This window comes from Monomorium pharaonis, chromosome 6 (assembly GCF_013373865.1).
Source record: "Monomorium pharaonis isolate MP-MQ-018 chromosome 6, ASM1337386v2, whole genome shotgun sequence".
Lineage (NCBI taxonomy): Eukaryota > Metazoa > Arthropoda > Insecta > Hymenoptera > Formicidae > Monomorium > Monomorium pharaonis.
The window spans coordinates 6,181,520-6,204,986 of NC_050472.1; the positions used below are offsets into that span (position 1 = coordinate 6,181,520).

At 41.2% G+C, this 23,467-nt stretch overlaps 2 protein-coding genes across 2 annotated transcripts in view; one reads left to right on the forward strand and one right to left on the reverse strand.

Annotated features, from left to right (window-relative positions):
• LOC105829189 (mucin-19) overlaps positions 1-23,467 on the forward strand; it is a 204,078-nt gene that overhangs the window by 108,139 nt on the left and 72,472 nt on the right. The gene's annotated exons all lie outside the window — the stretch shown is intronic.
• Positions 302-2,137, reverse strand: LOC118646393. Its single transcript, XM_036289137.1, has 2 exons — positions 2,036-2,137; positions 302-1,521 (listed from the first exon to the last, which is right to left on the reverse strand). Exon 2 carries the CDS (start codon positions 1,439-1,441, stop codon positions 404-406), a length of 1,038 nt encoding a protein of 345 aa, XP_036145030.1. The 5' UTR covers positions 1,442-1,521; positions 2,036-2,137; the 3' UTR covers positions 302-403.

Sequence of the window (23,467 nt, forward strand, 5' to 3'; positions counted from 1 at the left end):
GGTTCCGCTTCTTCCTCTTCTTCCGCTTCTTCTTTTTTCTTTCCCATTTCCATATAGTCTTTTCCATCTAATAAGTTTTTAAAATATTGTCTCCATTCTTCAATATTTATTTCTGTCGTAATTCCTATTTCCTTCTTTCTTTCATTATTATGTAGCTTAATGTAATCCCATGCTTGACTTTCCTCTTTTATTTCTATGATTTCTTGTACTTTTTTTTTTGTAGTATTCTTTCCTTCTCTTCACAGATTGGTTCTTCTTTCCATTTTTTAATTAAAATCTCCAATACGTCGTTTATTTTTTTTGTAATTTCTTCCATCATATCATTAGCTCCTTTTTCTTTGAAATTTCTTTTTTTCATTCTTTTTTTCATCTCTTCTACAAATTGAATCTTTTCATCTTCTGTCTATATTCTTTTTTCTCTCTTTTCTTCTATCTTCTTTTTTCCTATTTCTTTTCGATATAGTTCGAGAATCACAGGATGATGTTTGTCTGATATTATTTCTTTATCTACTTTGAAATTTCTGACATTGTTTTTCATTTCTAAATTTCCCACTACATAATCAATTACCGAATTACCAGGTGTACTTTCGCTTGTAAATTCTCCACTTTTGTCCCCTTTTACATTTCCATTGAGAATAACCCATCCTTTTTGTTTTACCATTTCCAGAAATCTTCTTCCTTCTGTATTTATTATCCCATCTTTTGAAGTTCTTTCCCCTTTATCTGGTTCCTCTTTTTCACATTTGCTATCTGGTTCCTCTTTTTCACATTTGCTATCTGGTTCCTCTTTTTCACATTTGCTATCTGGTTCCTCTTTTTCACATTTGCTATCTGGTTCCTCTTTTTCACATTTGCTATCTGGTTCCTTTTTTTCACATTTGCTATCTGGTTCCTCTTTTTCACATTTGCTATCTGGTTCCTCTTTTTCACATTTGCTATCCTCAAGACCAATTCTTGCATTGAAGTCCCCTCCTATTATTAATTTCGCCCTCTCTGATTCTTCTATGATTTTATCTAATTTCGATTGTAAATCTTGTATTTGACAATTACTGTATATAGTTAACACTTGCCATGTTTCATTGTCTATCTTGAATCTTACTTCTTGAATATTATTTTCATGATTTATTATTATTGCTTTTTTATCTATTTCCTTCTTTATTCCTGATATAATTCCTCCTATGCCTCTTCCTCTAGGGTTTTCTCTTGTTGCAAATTGACATCCCCATATGTAATCCTGCGGTAATTGTTCTTTTACTTCGTTCCAATCCTTTTCCTCTATCCACGTTTCTATTATTCCTATTATATCTAGATCTTTTTCTTTTATAAATTTCTTAAATTTTTTTAAGGTTTCTTCTTGTTTATCTTTTTTTTTTCTCAATCCTGCTATGTTCCAAAAACCTATCTTGATTATTTCTTTATTTTTATTTTCTATAGTGGCCATTGAGCTTTGAGCCTTAATTGGCAATATTTCTTTCTTGATTTATTAAACTTCTTCAAAATTTCTAATAACTAGTTAAAAAGCTGAAAATTAATAATAAAGTTAAAAAGTTGAAAACTTAATTTAATTTAGTTATTTAGTTATTTAGTTAATTTTAAATGATTTAATTTTTAACTTTATCTTTGAAACGTATAAACTTTAATTTATTAACTTTTTTTTAAATTAAAAATTTTATCTGAGCGAAAGAAATAAATTATAAAATAAAAATGCATTCTTGTATGAAAACAATTTTTATTTTATTTTATATAATTAATATTATAACTTAATTTACAAATAAAATATTAAATATATTTGATGATTGATACTGTAATTATGTTGGTACCTAATTTGAATTAAATAAATTATATAGCCTTTTAATTTAATATAGATAAAGCTTTTTTAAATTAACTTTTATTTTAACTTAAGTTTAAGTTAAATTAATCTTAACGTAATTTTAACTGAGTTACTATTTTATTTATGTAACTTTTAACTTAACTGAATTAATTTTATAATCCATTAACTTTAATTTAATTTAGTTAAAAAAATATATTAACTTACCCAATCCTGTTAATTTTAAACGTCTCCAATTGGTATTATTCTGTCACGCTTTGTTCGTGCTCAGCCACGTTAGCAAGAGTTTTTTGAGCACAGTATGGGGGACGTGGGTGTAAAATTGATCTCTTGAGGTAGCCGGAAGCTGGTTAGTACTGGACTTGGTGGGAGTAGGCGTCGCTCGGAGTAGTTTCTCGGTGGTTGCGACTTCCTGGGTTGTAAGCGCCTCGGTGTCAGAAGATGCTCAGTATTGGTTGCGTCTGCTTTGGAAGAAAGTTCGTACTGGCTGCGTCGGCTTCGGAAGAAGGTTCGTGCTGGTTGCGTCTGTGTAGACCCGCTGCCTTCCGGATAGTTAGCCCCAGTCGTGGAAGAATTAGGCGGGGTAGTTGACCCCGGTAGCGGAAGGATAAGGCGGCGCCTGGAGGTGTCTGACGACGGGCTCCAAAGGCCACAGCGGCCAGGTCGGCGTCAACAGGGCACAATGCTGGTAGTCTCCCGAAGGAGTTATTCGTCGTACCAGAGAGCTCGCCCGTGCCGAATGTCAGATACACCGGGGGCTCGTTGGTACTACTTCCAAAAAGTAGTCGCAAGCGTAGTATAGGCCCTACTGAGCTCTCTATACCGTGAAGCTTGACTTGATTTCACGCCGTGGGTGGTCTACTTATATAAACCTGATGTTACATTTCTTCTTGTGAGTTGAGGCGCCGTGCTTTCGCCTAGTGGCGGCTGCGCGCACTACTCGCGATCGCCGGGGCCGCTGACCCGGCCGCGGACGCTGCGCGCGCGCGTCGCGCTGTGGCGTGCCGCCACACACAGTTTTAATTTTTATACCGTGATAATGGCGATTTTCCACTAACATTCTCCACTTTATCAGATAACTTATCTGAGTGAGATACATTCACACTAAAAATGTTGCAAACGATAAAAATGTCGGATGACGCATACCGCGTTCGGAACTGCCCCAGTATCACATCGATTATCAATTAATCGCGCAATATCAATGTTGCAAGTCATAATGCATTTTGAGCACTTGTGACATTACTATAATTCTACTTGGGTAACACCTGCTGTCTAAGCAAGTGGATCCAGGTACAGCCCACCCGGCAACCGGCCGAAAAACGGGGTATGTAAGCACCGCAGAAAGAAAACTGTAAGCATCGTCCACGTATTTTAGGAATGCACTTAGACAGAATTAAGATATATTGTTATTAAGCATAAAACTACTTATCATCTACGGAATGCACTTACAGAGGATTAGAGATATACTCCTAATGTATATTTTCCATTATTCTGTTTTTAAGAAGTACTTTACATTGTTCTCCTCTGAGTGTATGGAATTTCCCTTTTTTTCTAGTAAACATAATACGTCATTCTACCCATATAAATAGAGCACCCTTCGACGACAGAGTCAGTTCTCTCAGTTAACAGTTCACAGTACGTAGTACTCAGAATCACGTAGTTATAAGTAATAATTGTAAAAATTTGTGAAATAAAGTTTTTTTTTTAAGAAGAAAAACGACGATTCTTACAAAACAAGGCGGGTCACTGCGAATTAAACTATTGACACTAACGTGTTACTTTTAATAACGGATTATTGCATAGCAAGCTATTGACATTGGGTATGTTCGGGGAAATGCTATTAGCGCTATAAACGCAAACGTTATCAAAATTGTTCTTGGAGCCAATAGCGCGATAGCGATAGCAAATTTCATGAACGGTATTAGCGTAGCGTTGGCATTATTTGTTAATAGATTAATATATTAATCTGTAATTTTGTTAAAACAAAAATGGAAGCAAATAAGAAACAATGCTAATACTATTAGCACTGCAAATGCGAGAACTTGAAGATGTATTATCAAGTGACAAAATGGCACGCGTTGCATTTCTCTCGGTGGCGGGAAAGGCGTTCGGATGGACCGTTTCTTTCGAGATCGTTGCGGCAGCGCGAATAAAGTCGCTGTCACGAGACTTTACACCCGTGTCGTATCGCTTGTTGGGGCAGGTTATGGTCCGTGCACGGGATCTTCCGCGGTACGGTGAAAGTCCGCAGGATGCGACTTGCGGAAGCCTAAACCGGCTGCAAGGTTGTAAAATTGTTATCCCGACGATTCGTTGGCAGTCCAGGCCCGTAGCTACCGTACAGTAAGATTAGTCGTAGCATAAAATCGCATGGGTCCAAGGACTTTACGATTCTATTCGGTTCCACTTTCCTCAGCGCAAAGGAAATCCAAGAAATATTTTAAGACAAAGAAATTTTAGAAATCTAAACATATATCTCAAACGTTAAATTAAATTAGTCGTATATTGATAAAATTATCTTTTTCTTTTAGGTTTCTAATTTAAATTTCTTTAATGTTATCAACAAAATTTATTTGTTAAATAGATTTTATTCGCGTGGAGAATTTGATGTTAAAATAGAAGGATTTATGAATAAAGTTTAAGATAAGACAACCATGTCGCTGCTGATAGCAACTGCAAATAAACAAACTGTGCAAAAATCTCCGTTCGTAATTATCGATCGGTAGATAGCATACAGTAAACACGCACTATGCAGGTGCATAGCGCAGATGATGGCGTTTGACGATGGCAGAGATGTCTCGTGAATCTTGAATTCCCCGCTCGTATTTCCTTCTTGATTGATCATCCGAGAAGCGCAGATGTTCTTTTTCTCGGTATGAGGATTTTTGCAAAAATAATTGCGCGATTCGTGATATAAATCACGACGTAACATTTCTACGAAGGTACGGAAGACGTCATCGATAAAGGATTAATCAACGTCAATCAATAGGATATTTTAAAACATCCTTGACTAATTTTGCTGCAAATGCATATTCGCGCGACAATGCATTTTTCGTGATGAATGAGAACAGGGCGATTTTTTACAGAGCAGTTTTTTTTATCTGGGTTTGAGAATTCTATTTAATTTTTAGAATTTTCGTTTGAAGTAACGAAATATCGTAATTGCAATAATAATTGTTAACGATTTGAATCAATTGATTCGCCACAGACATTATCGACAGCGCGGATTATACTTTCGGTACTTTCCTCCCGATTCTTCTCCGACGTTTCGCTTTTCCCATTAAAACACCTGGGTAGGTGTTACGATCGAGTCGTTAAAGAAATCTTCGCGATCTTTTATGACGAGCCGGCGAGAAACGGTGACTTGATCACCGTGTTGTTCGCGAATTCCAGGGATTTTTCGCTGCACCTGCGTGTCCCTAAAGGATGGCTCGATCGTAAATATCGACCGGATCGGATTTTAATCGTGTCGGCGTAACGCGCGAAGGTGGCAATTACGCACGTTGGATCATCGGCCGTTCCGTAATGAGGTTTTTCGATTATCGCTCACCGCCGCGCCGCGCCGCGCCGCCGTCGTTTTCCGTCCTTTTTCCCGCGCTCGCGAAAGTACGCGTCTCGAGTCGCGATATTACTTCATCGAAATCTTTTTCACCCGCTCACGCACGTAAATTGCGCGCTTTATACGCCGCGGCGGTTTTTGCCGGCGCGTTCAGAAGATTGCACGATATTAATTTCGAACGGGCCGGAATAACTTGAACGGCGTTGTTTTGCGCGCAGAAATCTCGCCGGACATGCAAGGATAATTACTACTTCTTACGGGCAATTATATAAATGTATATATGAGAGGGGCTGCTTAAAATAACTCCAGCCGCGTCTCTTGAAGGAAGGATGAGAAGAAAGGGAAGTTCGAGGAAAACGTGTTAGAGCGAGGAAAAAAAGAATACATTTTTTGTTATATAATTTATTTGCCATTTGTAACGCTTTACCGTGCATATAAGTGTATTCAATACACTCGTGATTACAATTACAGCCGTTACAATTGCATTTTTCAATGTTGCGCCACACGTCGCGCGTTTGCACGGGGGAATTTCCGGCGCCCGGCGTATTATACGCTTTTGCACGCGGACGCAGAGCCTGCAGCTCGTCGTGCCGAGAGAAAGAGAGATACATCGAAACTGTCTCGTATCGGCGCGTAAAATATTTGACGGCACAATGAGCAAACGGCGGCGGCGCGGCTCGCAGAAGAGCAAACCTCATGCGGCGAGCTACACGGTATACCGCGTTATTTACGCAACATACTTTAGGATCCTATCTGTAAAATACCGCGCGCGCGCAGATCCGTTTGCGCTCCGCTGCTCTCGAAGGAGCCGAAGAACACACTCTTCCTTGTGCCGGGTTCGACGTTGTTCGTAAACAACTCGATATATCGCCCGCTCGCAAAAGTCCAACCGACCGATCATCCGGCGTCGTCCCGCGCGCAGCGTGAACCTAATCGTCCGCCGCGATTAATGCGCCGCTAATAGCAGCCGCCGGACGACGGTTTTTCTTCGTTTCGCAAGAGCCTGACGCGCGCTGCCTCACCGTCGGGAAATATTCGCGGTAATTATTGCGAGACGATTGTTTGTTTGCGCCGCATAAAACTTCGCCCTCGCGTACGCGTCGGTCGGCGATCGATCCTCGTCGCTTCTCTCTTGAGATGCGATGCCTGCGATTTTCTACTTGTGCAATGACGATTATGCCATTACGCTGCAATTATTTCTCTTATCGGCGCGTAAACAGCCATAACTGACGATTATTTTGGAACGTAGGATCTATGTTGGTGTTAACATTATATTATAAATTTAACAAAAGCGAGTTGAATGTGAAGTAGTGAAATTATCGGTCAATTTTTTAATCATTATTTATTCATTGATTAGGTACTTTACTTTATTTTTTATTCAATTAGATGTACTCTTTTACTTAAATTACATTATTTATTATTAAAATGACGACGTCGCCTTCATTCCAGTCTTTCGTTAATTTCTGTCTGAAAAATACTACCTATCTTGTCTTTGTATTGTTTATATGAAATAAAATTAAAAAATATGTACAATATTACTTAAGAAAAAAATCTGAGAACATTAAAATACAAACTCTAATCTAAGTGTATAACAAATTAATTTTTTTTTTACATTAACTTTTATAATATTTAAAGCAACATATCTTATAAATATCCAAGTGTTTAAAAATTACAATAAAATTTTAATATCGTAAAAAAAAACCATTTAAAATTTACAGTAAGTTTTCGGGCGAGTGTTCGGATATAACAGGGACGGGTTCGGTCACTGGGACGTTTACCTCACCCTCGAGCTTTTCGCTCGGTTCACTCGGGAAGCTCGCGGGGTGTTAGTTCGAGTGCCGTCGAACCGCGTGGCCCCGCAGTAGCCCGTGTGAAATACGCACGCCGGCCACGCCGGATCGTATATATCCGCGGTACAACAGTGCACGCAGGAACGTGGACGCAAGAGCGAGATACACCGCACTACTCCTGGCACCGGCCTTTCTCGCAATCCATTTGCATGCAAGAGGTCCGCATGCTGCGCCACCGCCGCCGCCGCCGTCGTTATTTTTACTATTATTATAAAGTGCATGTTTCCCCTACCCTCACGTGCGCGCCGCACTGTTCACCACCGGGTGGTTTACAAGCGCTATAAGTTTTATCGGGAGGCACGCGGAGGACGCGGGTGTGTGCCACGGTCTCTTTTTTCCCGCGCCCTCCGATATTTTATTGGCGCTGCAGCGTTCGACGAGAGACATAATATCTTCGATCGCACCCGCGACGACGATCCATCTGGTAAAACGCGTACCCTCCCCCTTGTACCTTCGCGCCGGGTACACGCCGGCCACGAATTCACCCGGCGACTAATTAATCGACTCGACCGATCATCACGTCCCCGTCAATGCCGGTGCATCATTAGTGTCTGACACTTTGACATGTGTCGCAATAGCGGCGGAATGTCACGGTAATTACAGGCACGAATAATCACCGAATTAAGAGCGAGTGATGAAACCGGTGAGATGATGGCTGAACGGTACGTACTTGTGACTGATGATTAATTATAATTAAAGATAAAATAAGCTATACTTCTTATCGCGCGAGTTTTCACTAACGAACGTCGTAGCGTCTTTGCGTTGTAATTGGGAGATATTTGCATGCTGCGTATATTTGTGAATTTTTTTTTTCACAAGACGAATTCTTATCTGCAAGCCTTGATCGCGCGGTTGTCAAAAATCTTTCTTACGCTTGTCGTAAAGTTCTCAATCTCAGCCGGATGGCACGTTTATAGCGAGAAGATTAGCGTTTGCGTATCGCGAGGTGGTTCCTCGTGACTGTGTAGTCTCGGGAGGGGAAAGGAAGGGGGAGAATAATTTTCTCACTTTTACTCGCGCGCGGCGCGTCGACGGGCAGGTGCCTCCCGGTTCGCCTCTAATCGCCCGCGGCGAGGGAATTAAATGCGAATTGCGCGAGCGAGCGCGGGAGACGTTGACAAATTTCGAGTGAGTGAAGCCTCGCTGTTCCCTCGGCCGCCCATCGGCGATCACGCGCGCGCGCGAGAGATTCGTCGGGTGAAAGCTGCGCTACGCCCACGCTCTATCTTGTGTCGTGGTAATTGTGCGTCGCGGGAAGCGCCCGGGGGCCATCGGCATCCTCGTCCGCGCGTCTTCGCCCACGAAGATGCGGCGGCGGAACGAATGCAGCCGCTATCGACGCTCGGCCGAGGCCCTCGCGCGAGTCGATCAATCGAGAGGCGTGCGAGACGCGATGCATCGTAACAATAAATCGCGGCGCGATCGAAAAAAGAAAAGGGAGAGGGAGAAGGGGAAACGGTGCCCCCGCGAAAACTCTAAGTCGCGGGAACAAGGGCTTCATCTTTATGGGATTCTCCGCGTCTTCCGTGAGAGAGAAACGTTTTTCTTTTTTTTTTTCTAAATTATTATTCCACATTACATGTTTGTGTTCTCGAGAAGAATGTCAGGATAATTGCGCACCGATGGTAGATTACAATTGAAATGACTATTAAAGATACAAATTGAAGTTGCGTACGCGAAGTGCGAGCGCGGCGTAAGATAGTTATCGGAGATTACAGCCGAGCGTTGCGTCTCGCCGCGCGGACGAGTAATTACGATAGCATCGTAAATAAATTTTCAACGTACATAATTCAGGGTATAATTATCTTTGCATTTTTCTCGGAAAATTGATACTCTCCGCGTAATCTGTTATGAAGCGCGCGCGCGCACACACACGCACACACCTTGTGCTACCTAAAGGAAGAATCACTTTAAACTGCTTTCCATTTTTTTTCAATTATTATATTGGAGATTTTACTTTTTGTAAAAGAATTTATTTCAAGTTTTTTTTTAAATTCTAAAATAATCGAAAATTTCCCCTATCGAAAGGGAATGCCGTCTGAACCGTCCTGCTCCCGTTAAAGAACAAGTGTTCCGCAGAGGTATTTCGTGACACAAAGCGCTTAGATGTGCGAAACGATGCGTATGTACGTGCGTACGCACGCGTGTGTCACCGGGCAGTATGTACGCTCGCGCATTCGCAGCGAGAGAAACAGTCAGGCCAAGTAACTGTACATCGCTGTTTGTGAGTTACAATGCGCGGTCGGAGCGCGCGGTGAGGAGGAGCGAGAAGGAGACGGAGAAAGGAGCGGACTCTCTGGAACCTGCTTTTATCAATTTTGCCCGAGGTTTACGGTACTTCGGGCGACCGTCTTAGACGTGGCCGAAGTAGGTCGTCTATCGTTTCTCTCGCGGAACAAGGAGTCCTGTTCTAGCGCTGCTCTCTTCTAACCGAACGAAGACCCGACGAACTCGCGAAAGTCATCGCTCGCCTCTTTCCTCTCCTTAGATCGAGAAAAAGAGCGTGAAGTATCGCCGGAAAGCGTAGAGCTAATGTCGCGTCTATAAAAAAAAAGAATTGCCGCCGTTAAAAGCTAATTTTACAGAAATTGCAATTCACCGCGAGTGATGAGCCAGAGTTATCTCAAATTGCCTGAAATAAGGAGTGATCTTTAGGATCTTCGCTCTCCGTGCGCCAGAGCTTATTTCTTATGCCTCTGGACCAGAGTGATTCACAGTTTCGATGTTATCGACGCCGATATTAATTACTCGCGCATTTACGCACGTGAACAAATTAATAACCAGCGAGCCTTCGGTATCTAACGATATGACGCGTATAAAAGATGTTTCCTGGGAAGGTATTATATTTTAATCGCTGCCTCTTTCTCTTTCTCAACCCATGCATTTTTCTCGCCGCTATCTCCCAGGAGGACAATCCATTTCGCCGTGGTAGATAACCGCCGACTAGAAGAACGACCGCGGCGGCGGCGTTCCTCGAAGATTACTAAGCGGTACAGAGAGAGAGAGAGAGAGAGAGAGAGAGAGAGAGAGAGAGCCCTTCTTGACCACCTCGTGCACGGGCGATTCATACCACGTACGCGCGTATCATACTCGGGGCTAGAAAGCGTAGGTTCGGCTTTGTTCTACGCTTCTCTCGCCGGGCCGGGCGGGAAGCGAGCAACAAATCATATCGACACGGACTCGGCGCGGACCTCTCCATTCGTCTCCCACACCCACGGCACCGGCGTTGTCTGTCCCCTTATCGGCATCGTCTCGTGATAAAATAATCTCGCGAACGGCTTCATAAATATATAAAATTTGTCCCCGCGCGCGTTAATTAGCGTCCTCGCGGCGCAACAATTAATTAGCGCGAGCGCGGGAGAGATCCTTGCGACTTTCAAAGCGGAGACGGATAAATCAACGACGCGCGCCGGTGGCCTCCTCTCCTGCACATTCGCGAAATAAATTTTAGCAACCTTGTTCCGTCCCGCGTGGGAGACGAAGGACAGCTGATCCGGCGAGGGTGGCCAGTCTGCTTACGTCAGACCATATATACGAGACAATAATAATAATAATAATAATTAGGTAATGCTATTAATATTGCAAGAAAGTATGACGAAAAAAATTAAAGTTATTTAACTTTCTAAATAAGATCTATTGTTAGAAACTTGGAACTATATATTTCACCGTTTTGTAACCAAAACGGTTAATGTTCCAACTTTATTTTTTACTTGAAGCTAGAGACTAAATCCGAGAGAACCTAACCCTGAATCAGACAGATATTGGATAACGTTCCACGTAAATCACTCGATCTCTTTAAAATAGATTATTTTATTGTCTTCCAGATGGCTGAATTGAGATAGAGTTTAGCGACAGTAACTGTCATCGTTGCTGGCGCGCGCGCGTGCGAAATTATAGCGGCGCGCAACAAATTCATGTCTAGGCTATGAATAACGTTTGTCAATAAATTGCCGCGTGTGGGCGGGCCGCGAGTCCTTCCTTCGACGTTGATATTATGTTAAACGCTCATTGTCTCGCGCGGATGCGCGCATTCCACGAAGGATTCGACATACTTCGGCTCGCTCTCGCGGTCCCGTAATCGTCTTCGTGGAAGCGAAACCGAGAGGCAGGTAGGGAGAAAGAGACGAGCGATTTACGCGTGCCGATGAGGTTTCGCCTTGAAGCCCGAAGTCTCCTCGTGAACTCGATCGCGGCGACCTTAATGAAACGGCCGAGGATTTTTCCCGCCGCGTTATATGTTACTAGCCCAACTGCGGGCCATAATACGGCAACGGTATGCCCGTTATTATTCCGAAACATGATAAAAGCGTCGGCAAGAGACGGCGGATGAATAAAATCGATTTTACGCGGCATAATGGAAGTTTGACATAAACATTCCATAAGAAATAGTACGCCGTAAAAATTTGTCCAATTCTTCAATGTTTTATTTTTATTTTCTCCAATTACGTAAAGTTCTAAATTTTCAATATCTATAATAATAATTTCTAAAATATGAATCGCGTGTAGTTTTATTGACGTATATAGATAAAAGGTTCGATGAAAGAACTTTTCCTTGGATTAGATTAGATAAATCGTTCTGCGTGATAATCGAGTCGGATAAATTTTTCTCAGCTTAAGAATACGACTGGTTTTTAATCGCACTGAAAACTCGGGGGAACTCGAATCTGCCGCGGCTTAAATCAAAATTGTAGATCGCATCGCGTCAGGCGATGGAGATAAGGAAAGAGAGAGCGAGCGAGAGAGAGAGAGAGAGAGAGAGAACTGGACTGCGAGAAGTCGCGGAAAATAAGAGGAGCCCCGGTGTAGTTCAGGGTTGTTGAAATTTATTTGCGATCGTGCATATAAGATACAGCGGTTCATTGCAATAACACTTCTTCTAACAGGTTCTCTTGCCTCCTCCGATAAAATCATCGGCGGTCGCGTTGCGCCTTTTGCAACGCCCTGTACACAGGTCGTGTGTGCGCCCCCCCAGTTCGGATTTCTTTTAATAACGCTATTAAGGCGACGTCGCTTCGCGGCGTCGGGAACTTTTCTTCTTATTGCCGCCGTCTATTCTTCTCCCTTTTGGGTTAACAGGGTCTTTCTGCGAGAGAACGCGCCTTTCTTTCAATTTCCTTTTTAAACGAATTTTTCTCACCTCTCTCGCCGTTGGTGGCGCAGCGTGTTATCTTCGCCAGGCACATCGGCGAGCCATTCGAATTTGGTATCGCGATATTTCTTCGATTCGTAGAACGCAACCCGGCGCACTTTGGCGTTGCAATTAAGTTGATCTTTATTCGCGACCTTCCCGCCACTTGCGCCTCGCGTATAATAATAGTGATTTTAAACGCTCGCGGCCGAATACATTGCGTTTATTTGAGAACTACGCAATATTTTATCGTTGTAGTCGAGATTACACTTGCGTTAAGAGTATCGGAATTACCGTAATTAGAAAACGCTAATTGGAATTTACGAGTCGCCTGAAAATTTGATACCGAAACTCTTCTGAAATATATCCCCGTTGAAGATTTTACGTCTCCCGGGGGACGATAATTTGCGTGCGATAATTACACGTCTAATCTGCTTCGTCCGGCGTTGCGATCGTAAGTTTCTATATTCTAAATTCTCACCGCTAATTGCACGGTTGATAATGTCCGCGAGGACGGCGAGAGGAAACGGTGGTCGAACGAGGAATACGCTAACCGGCGATTTACCGCGTAACCGGGTTAACAAGCGGGCGAACGAGGAGGCGTTCGAGAGATTCGTGCTAACGCATTCGCAATTACCTTAAAGCTAACGTCTACGTTAGTGATAGAGAGCGTGTCTTCGTAAGAGGCAGGATCGTTCGCGGATTTTTCTCTCTTTTTTTTTTGCGGCTCGTACGGCGACGATAACGAAGTTGCTGTACACGCGGTTAAGTGCCGTGACGCTACCGTTGTCCGGGTTAACGCGCCTCTTCCACTTTTTAAGACACGTGATTCACACATTTCCACGCGGCGCGACGTTAATTGTCGCGGAGGTGTTAAAGCTGGCAACGGGCGATGTAACGCTCGCGACTTTGGCGTCCCGATTTACGTTTATACGCGAATATAAACGTCGGCTGTTAGCTGATGCATAAGAACGCGATGTTACGGACACGTTTCGCCGTCTTGATAATACCGTATAATGGTTAGCGTCGCGCAAAATGTGGCACGGACGCCGCCGTAATTTGTCGCCGTAATTCCGCGCCGGCCTCGGACGTCGGCGTCGTCGAGAGAAAAATCTCCGCGATGGCGCAATTATACGTCTCTCGTAAAAGGCACCTGCTTCCCAAACGCGCGGCGTCAGTCTTCACGTCGTCCACCTCGTTGGAAAGCGCGTTTTCCGCACGCACAATTATTTTCCCCTCTTCGATCTCGCGGCTTCCGCCGCAGGGAATGACTGATCCGCATGCAGTCATTTCGGTTTAGCGACACACGAATCCGAATATATACATTTGTACATCATATACATTATATCGTATGCACATTTTTATAATTGGATGAAAAACATTTAAATGGAGAATAGTTAAAATGAGATCTGTTAGAATGGCAAGAGAGCTAAAGAGGAAAAGTTGATTTACGTTTAATAAATTAAAGATTTAATTGAGCATTCTTTTAATTGAATAAACATTCAGTTGGAAGAATGCTTAATTAAAAGACAAATAAATCAATCGCGCGCGTATCTTCTCTGCCACGTGGAATTTCTAGGACGGCACGCCGAGAGCTATCGTTCGCGGAACGAGACGAAGCGTACGTATCTTGCCCCTCTCGCGGGCTGCATTGTCTCGCGGGTTTATTAGTATTCCTGCGGGTCTTTTTTTTCGCCGCAAGGTCGATAATTATTATCGAATCAAAGGGGGACGCGCGTGATGAATCTCCTCCTCGCAGCCGTTCTTCTTTTATGCAGGTGCGTGCATTGCCTCTCTCTCTCTCTCTCTCTCTCTCTTTCTCTCTCGCTCTCTCGGTGTCGAGAGGTCGGTCTGAAGGCTCCCTCCGGGAATATGGAGACGCGCTGATCCACGCGCGGCAAGCGCGGAGATGAGACAAAAGAGAGGTACGAAAGAACGCGGCGCATCCACCTCCGACGCATCCTTGGAAATAATCATCAGCCATCGGACGTGTGACCTTCGGCTCGCGTCAACGTCGCCGGTTTTCCCGGGTAGAAATTCGCAAATAACTGGATAAATCTCCGTCACGGATAAATTGGCGCGCGATTATCGCGCGCGTCGCGATTTCGGCGGCTTCCATGCGGAGAAGGAATTCTACGCGGGACTTGAGCGACGCCGAACTGCCTGTAAAACGCGTGCCGTTGCGAAATTAAACAGTTTGTATCGTTTGCGTGTGCGATGATAATGAGAGTTCACGCAGGGGACGCAGATTTTTTTTCGGGGAATGTTTCGTTAAAGACAGTAATATATTTTTGTAGAACGGATTACGCATGTCTTTTACAGCCGGTCGATTATACATGTTTCTAGTAATTTTTATTACATGTACATTTAAATAAATTCTTTTAAGTTGGGTCTTTTATATATAAGTTAAATTATTTGCATTTTAAAATTTCATTATTCTGAAACAAAAGATTTTCCAAATTATTATGCAATTTTTAATGAAATAGAAAAAATAATGCTGTAATTGCTTTCCACAATTTATTGTATAATCAAACACAACAATTATAAATATAAATTATGTTTGAGATTGTTAGATAATATGAGCTTTATTCGCGCGTTAATCCTCGGTGAATATTCTCATGAGAACGTCTCGGAAGGCCGCCTGCGAAGACACCGGCTGGGAAGTGTTCTGAGAGACCGGAAGAGATGTTTTCTGACCAAACACTGACGAAAAGGGTTTGCTCTGTAAAATACGATGCTTTTTATCCATAGCTTGGTAGTCCCAGAAAAATTCTGTAATGCGTGCATCCGCCGTAAAATCTCATGCAAGGAGAAACGCCGAGGGGAGAATTCGAGCAAGTACTCCGCGAAGAAAGGTTATTCTTTCCGTAAAATATGATATCCTGTTCACGATCGCGCGTCTTATCGTCACAGTATAAATTGCCGCTTCCGCCATTTCTCCAGCAAACAGAGAAGCTTTACTTAATTAACAAAAGCATCTTGCGTTAATGATCGCTGAGGCATTAGCTTGCGGAAGTAGAAACTTTGAAAGTTGCCCGACATCATTATTCCTGGAGAAAAGAAAGAGTTTTTGAACATTGCAATGTTTTTATATTTATATTTTGCATTAATGAAACGATGAGACGGAAGATTAAGCATAATAAGTTAATTCTATTCAATTAATTTTTTTCATATTTATGCATCGTAAAGAAATCGAAATGTAATAATATGTTTAAAGATATTTTTGTGTATACTTTCTAATTAAATTATACATTGATATATTAAATACGTATGTATAAATTTATTTTATTTAAATTATATTTTTAAAATGTTTAGAGAGCACCATAAATAAATTTTATTTCTAAATTATGCTATATATTGCAACATTGATGACATAATTGTAATACCTTATTATCTTATTATACCATTAATAACTAATGATATAAAAAGATAATGAGTAAGAATATTTATTAAAATTGTTCTTAATGTAAAAATTCGATATCATAAGTCATTCTGACGTATTAGCAGGGTATTGACCTAATTCTGGCACTTTATTTGCTCTTAGCTCCCTGGTTATCTAATGCATGTCAAATTCTTGTCTGGCACCTCTCAATGAAGCGCGAAATCTAACACGAAACGACGCTTAGCGAGCTATTCGTTGCGTAAAACGCAACATGCAAAATCACTTGGTTGTCAATCTCATTGCGATTAATTGGGTTCACAAATTCGCAGCTCCAGAATGCGAATATATATGAAACTTTTAAATCGATTTGAACAACTTTTGAAATACGAAAGTATAAATGTAAAAAAGTTATTACGATTTTTCTTTTGTTATTGTGAAATACTGAGAAACTGAAAAAAATGCAAATTTTTAGTGATGAAATAGATTAACTTTAATTTTAAATCAATTGAAAGTTGAAAAGAAGTGTAGGTTAATTACAAAATGCTACAGAAAAGACGTTAGTTTTTATAATATCGCGAAATGACGCGAGTTTTTGTCGTTTCAAGGAACCAATATCTGTTTCCTTCTCTCTTTTTCTCCTTTTCTCTCTCTTTCTCTCTCTTTCTTTTCTCTCGCTATTTTCTTTTATTATTTATTATTTAAGGAGTTATTATTCTTTCCCTTTCTTCGCGCTTCGAAAAACTCAGGGAATTATTGAAACCAAGCTCGCTCCCGGGCGGCCTTTACATGCGGACTTGCATGCGAAAATTGCAGGTCGCTCGACGGCGCGACGACGTGCGGCAGTGAATCACAAAGACTCGCGTTTGTTCCCGTTGGAACGGGGGCTTTATTTCTTCTCTCTTGAAAACAAAAAATCGCGGTTAGGTACCGCACGTGAAATCGGCCGTGTGCCTGCAGACTTTATAGCCGCACTCCGCTTGCTCTCCAAGACCGTCCGAGACGACCAATTCTTTCTCTCCTCCGACGGTTTTACGCGCCTCTAATGGAGCTTAAGTTGCGCACTATCGGGAGATCTACGGCCCCCTCGGATCAGCTGACAGTTTTAAAAACCGAGCCTTGAATGACTCACTGGTCGGTCCGCGTTTCTTTCAATTTTTTATTGAAGTTGTTTCGAAAAAAAATGTCTTCGTCGCATTTCTCAATTTTTTTTGGTTGGTGCTTACTTTCGTTTATTTTAATAAGTGTGTAATCGGAAAATAAGTAATTCAAGCTCTTTTTATCATTCAGAGTACGTTCAGATAAAATAGATGCAAATATCTTAATAATTATATATATATACAATAATTTTATTGAAAAATAAAATTAAAAATTAATTGACAATTTTAACATTAATAAGATCGAGGATGTTTTTCTTTTTTCTTTTCTTCAATATTCGAAACAAAAGAGAGTGTTTCTACACGAAGAGAATTTTCTCTTAAAAATTACCATGAAAATCTAAAATTGATTAAAATTTGGCAAAGTTTTAGTAAATTTTGTTAGAAGTATAGTAAAATTTACAAAATTTTAGTAAATTTTGCTAAAAGTATAGTAAAATTTTTCAAGGTTTACGTTGTTTCATAATTACCACAATTTTCAGGGTAATTTTTAAGAGAAAATTCTCTCCGTAGCTACTTATTTAAAATCAGCAAGTTTTAATCGAAATTGTTTCCATCTCACACTCACTTTAGACGATTTATTATAATTGCCTGCAATGAAACACGCTTTTTAAGTAGGAACCTTGGATTAACTATAAATGACAGAGCTACATAAAGGCTCCCCATTGTGCGTCAAGTAATTCGTCATCGATAATAATAAATGGCACTTTGATAAATTGAATTGGCGATCCAGTTTTCGCGCTTTAATGACGCTCTCATTGCCGACCATTCGGCGAAGGTTGAGTAATCAGCGGTTAATGCGTGGTGGTGATTCGGAACGTCCTGTATTCTCTTCGTTTCAATTTCCTTGTTCATCGATGCATAACAAAATCTACCTGTTTTGATATTACATTTATCGAGCGAAAGGAATTTTATTTATTATTTTAAATATATATTTTTAAAGAATTTTATTTCTTAATTTAGCTTAAATATAAACGCAAGGTATTTTCACAAGTGTAACATTTAATGTCATAGAAATCATTATACACTTTAGAATTATACTTAAGAGAATTTTCTACGTACAGAAATTGTAGTTCTCTCTTTTTAATTGTACATTTAAGCTTGAAACATAACGTGAATTCTATTTCTTGCAGATTTTTATATTTGAACGACAAAAAATTCGCGTTCCACACGGTGAGTTATGATAGTCTTCTCTCGAGCTTCTCGGCTTTCGCGTAGCGGCTGTTAGGCGACTCGAGTTTGTCGAGCTCCGATATCGGATTAATACGCACCTCGTGACGATCCTAACTCTTCGCGTGATTTATAACCGGTCGTTCCATCGTCGCCGCAGCGACGACGTTACAACGAGGGGGCTGAATTGCCGTCGTTGAGGGATTCCAATGTATAACACGGCGCACATACCGGACGCTACATGTTCGCCAAGAGCAAAAAAACGATTCTGCGAGGAAGAAGACTCGCGTCTTCTTTTCTTTTCTCTTTTCTTCTCTCTCTCTCTCTCTCTCTTTCATTTAAGAAACCCTGTGTCGTCCGCAGCAGCCACCAGTTTTCTACTGCCGTCACGTCAGCTTCAGCGCAACTCGCATTAAGATCATTAATGACGCGATTAAAATTTATGCCGCGGAAAATTTGTATCCGACTGAATGCGCGCTCACGATCAGATCGCAACCGGCATCCGGTTTATTTCCTCCGGCCGTGATCGATGATCATTGACATCTTGAAGCGGGAGACGGGTCCGATGAACCAAACGAGCCATAAATTCTCATCCGAGATAAATGTTGCGACTGGCTCTCGTTACAAGGGCGAGCATTAGAATTGAAAGTTTGTCGTGTTAAGTGATGCAGAAAATGAGAACAGAAATACACTTAAAGATTTCTTTTCCCCCGCGAATAATTTATCCTTAAAAAAAATTTCCTTCGTTTTCTCCCTTATTATTTACCGTGATATTCTTCTGCGAAGGCTAAAAGCTAGTTAGCAGCCTCCGACTTCTTCCCGCCGTGGCTGTACATTACCACACGTTTCGCTTTTTCACTTTGGATTCGTAAATATCCTCTCGCGCCGGTAAAAGCAGGGGCGACGGAAAAACTTCTCGGGCTTAACCAGCTCTTCGCACGCCGAGCCGCTAACAATGTTGAACGGCGAATCAGCCGCGAAGACGACCGGATGCGAGTACCTGTACTCACTCTCGTCTGACTGACTGCAATCTCTCCCGGTTCTCTCAATACTTGATTTATAGCGTGCGCGGCTTTTTGTTCGTATCGTACATTACCCATCTCGCGGACGTCGGAAGAGAGGCCACCGGTCTTCTCTACGGGTATACAGGGTGTTACCACGTTTTATTACATAGACCGACGAAGAATTTATCCGGGTAAGAAAGTTGCGCGAATAACAACACTCATTAAAACATTTATCCCCTTATTCAGATCGTTTTCCCTCAATTAACTGGAATTACGTCGCTAATTATTTGAATGATTATATGTGCAAATAGCGCTATCGAAAAATTCGATGAAAAATTTATCATGGACGATAAATAATTTTCCTCTTCCCGAAATGAGTTGGAAATATTTTTTAGCGTTACGAGGATAAGATCCCAAAGTTATGGCCGGAGATGGGACACCCTGTATACGCCGCGCAGATGAGCGAAACGGAGCGAATGGATGGACGTTACGGATCGGGCGGTGCACCCCGGAAAAAAGGAGTGAAAAAAATCTTCGCCGTGGTATCCGTTCATCTCCTTAATCACGGCGGGGCCCGTGTTCGGCCTCGAGGGATCCGTTCCGTTTCGCTCTTTCTCTCTCTCTCTCTCTCTCCCCCCGTGCGGCGAAATAAATAAGCCGGCCGCGAATGCGCTCGTCCGTGCACAATGAGCCGCCATTTGTCTCGGCGGATTCGTTTATTTGGCGCTTATTAATTTCAACAACGGGGCCGAGCTCGCGCGAGACCCCCGGTGATTAAGCGGGGCCCCTGCGAACGAAGGCGCCCCGGCTTGCGGATCGCGCCGCGCGAAAGCGGACCCTTCGTCGGGCCCTTTTCTCCGCGCGGTTTCACCCGCGCGCGGAATTTATGGTGACGTCCGCGGCGGCGGGAGCCCGACGGTAGCAGGTTTCGACGTCGGTATCGTTTAAATTAGAAACGGTAATAAATGATTGCGGGGTACGGAATGCAATGCCGATCTAGCTAGATTAGATCGGTCAATTTACTTTCTTAACCGGTTCATCGTCGCACGGATGCTCTCATGATCAATATTTCGTTTCATAATTTTTATTCAGACTTATTTTTAACAGGTTTGAAGTACAGTCCTTTACACGAAAATTGAACAATTTGTTTGATATTTTCGGAATTTTTTTTTTAGTTGAAAACAGTTGGGTAGTTTTCTCTTTTTTCAAAGAACTTTCTGCATCCTTCGAAACATCCTAGGATAATCCCGTAACGCATTTAAATGCTTACGACAACAATGTGTGCCAAATTTGCATCAGAGCGAGCGCTATACCACGTGAATAGATCTAAGCTGTTCCCGTACGCATTTATATACGTCGCGCGGTCCACGGCGTGCATTTGTTAATCCTCAATTCACAATGTAGCCTGCAAAATCCGTATTATATTTCTCGCCTCAAGTGGAAAGAATTCGCCAGCTTTATAAACACATTTGTATTGCTTATGACTATTTTTCGCAACGATGAGATTCAAAGGGAGATACGTTTCTCCTATCAAACTACGTATATCCTCCGTTGCACGTTTGAATGTCGCTCAGAGTCCACGGTTGGAAATGAGAAGATTCGCGAATCGTTGACATTCATTATTATTGATTAATAGACTGCTTTTCAGGTTCATAATATGTCTTCCATTAATCACCGCGAGCACGACAAAGCCGAGGTAACGTTGAAGTAATATAAGTAACGATGGAGTTCGAACAAGATTAATGTAGACTCATGAGCGAACAGTTTGTTTAATTAAGCTTAGTATAACGACTGATGGAGTCTTTGTTTTTGAGGCAGTCGGAAACGAACTTTGTTTTGAAAAAGAAATCTTAGAACATTGAAAACCGTAGCAATCTTTCCCTTTCTAAAAAATTTGGAATATCCTTTGTTGAAAGAGGTACAAGTTAAAAAAAAATTTTATTATTTTGCATGGTACAGATATCTTCGAAAAACAGAGACACGTTAATTATAATCCAAAACCGGTTACTTTTTAAAACGAAAATTATTGTGTACGGTTTAAGTTTTAACGAAGAGTTCGGCGAAGTACGACGGGAGAAGAATTTCTCCCCGCAGGATAAGGGAGAACAAGAGATTCGGGGAGGTACATGCGCTTCGTTATCGATCTTTAGTCATTTTTTTCCACATCTTTCCACACCCACGTAGCTACGGAGAAAAGAGTAATCTTACCAATCATTGCCATTAAGAGCCTAACACGATGCGATTTATATTCCGATGTGGCGCATTTTATTTTAGCTGGATGGTTTAACGTTAAGAGGATGTAAGTGTCGAAAATGTAATTTAGGCAAACAAATGACGGTCCCGGCATGATATATTAATGGTACTTTTTAGGCCTCTCCACGAGCACCCCGCATAAAATATGTCATTATACAATCATCCTATTTTTCATTTGCTTAATAGCTGAAGAAAATATGTAGTATGTTTTATATATTTAAAATTTTTATTTGTTTTGAATTTAATACTTATAGATTTAATTTGTTTTTACACACGAAAAATGGAATTTCTAATAAACTAAAAATATGCTTTCATAGATATATTGCCAGAAAAATTAAAGATGAATAATATAAGAAAAGAATTAGAATACTAATTTTACTTAAGTATTTACAAATATGTTCAAAAATTATAAAAGTTGACTTATCAACAAAGGCCATTTTTTATCAAATAATTTGTAATACAAGTTTCATATTAATGTATGTTAAATATCTTTGAATAAAATATATGTGCGCCTTTTCTAAAAATCTTAAACGAATATAAGCTGATATTATTTCGGGAAACGCTAAAACGGCTCAATTCTTAGTTTCACCTGTAAAGCCTCGGGCAGATTCAATTTATCTTCACGAGACAGCCGAGCTTTTCCGATAAGTGAAACGTTCAGATGGATTATTATCCGATAACTCGTCATTGCATGACAGGATGTAAGGGATAACAATAACGTACACGTATCTCGATACTAAAACAAGGTTCGCCGCAGGCGGATAATGAAAGTACTGTGTCGTGAATTCGAATTTATAGCCACGGGCCGTTTGCATGTCGTTCATAATCCATAAGAAACCTGACTGGTGTAGCCCTCTCGTTCTCACCTGCAATTGCATCGACACGTTCCCGTCATTGTGACTGCTATATAAGCGGTCGTTAATCCGCTGACGTATAGTCAGCGAAGAAGATTTTCTGTAGTTAGAAATCGCGCATTATTGCTACAGGTTGTCTTAAAGCGCAGCGTCCAGATTACTGAATTTTCTGACTTTAATTCGCAGTCAATTCGAATAATTAATAATTGTAAATCTCGTTAGCACATACACAAATTAAATATGTAATTATTTATGAGCGATAAGGGAAGGGGGGATTTTGTCATATTTTATGAATTTTTCTTATTAAAGATAAGCGATGGAAAAGAGTACGGAGAACATATATAATTAAAATCTTTATCTGTATTTTACTTAATGTTATATAACTAATTTTTGTAAATATTTAAGATGCATTTCTTTTCGTCGGGCTTGAAAATACTCGTTTATAGAAGAGACGAAATTAATTCTGACACACGATTTTAATTTTATAGTTTTAAAATCACCTTGAGAATAGGCTGGTAGGTTGTTCCGATAGGTTGTAACCGTTCTGTACATGCGTGAGTGCGTGCAAGCACGCACCGCTGCCTGGAGAATGCGTTTTCAGTTGCATCGGCAGCCCCGAACGCAAGTGCGGATATATCACTGAATTGCTTGTACACTCGCCACTCGAACGAGGCGTTATAGGACTTTTATCGTCGCCGTATATACACGCGTGCATGCACCACGTGTACAATTACCACACATGACGGAGTGCATTACGATAATCGTTCGCGTTTGGTGCAGCGATGCTGTCAATTAAATCGGACTATCGAAACGCATGCGTTTCTATACTTGTGAAATAAAAGAGGAAAGTAGGAAATAAATATCTGAGATGCGGCGTATATGCTTTTCTTTTATTATCTTTTATTCATGTGCTTTTCTTATTAATTTGGAAGAGAGATTTTTTTCTTGATAGAAATGCAGAGATTTTGAGCGTCCAAAAATTGTTTTCAGAAGTTAACTGTTCGATGCAATTGCGCAAATTTTAGTCATTCAAATTCACACACAATATGATTATAAAGTTAAGGAGCTTTAGTTTAAATAATGAGACAGGCTAAAAAAATTTATTGAACCTTTTAATCGAAATTCTGAAAAAAAAAAAAAGAATTTATGGCAAATCCAAAAAGTACAGTAAATTTAAGCCCCGAGAAATCTGAGAAACCTCATAAGGTCGATCAGATAATCGTGCTATTTCTCTTCATGTTTGCTTCCATGTCCTCCATTTTCGCTACGCTTTACGATTATTGAC

Coding starts and splice junctions, on each gene's coding strand:
- LOC118646393 (XM_036289137.1), bottom strand. CDS start 1,441: ATGGCCACTATAGAAAATAAAAATAAAGAAATAATCAAGATAGGTTTT.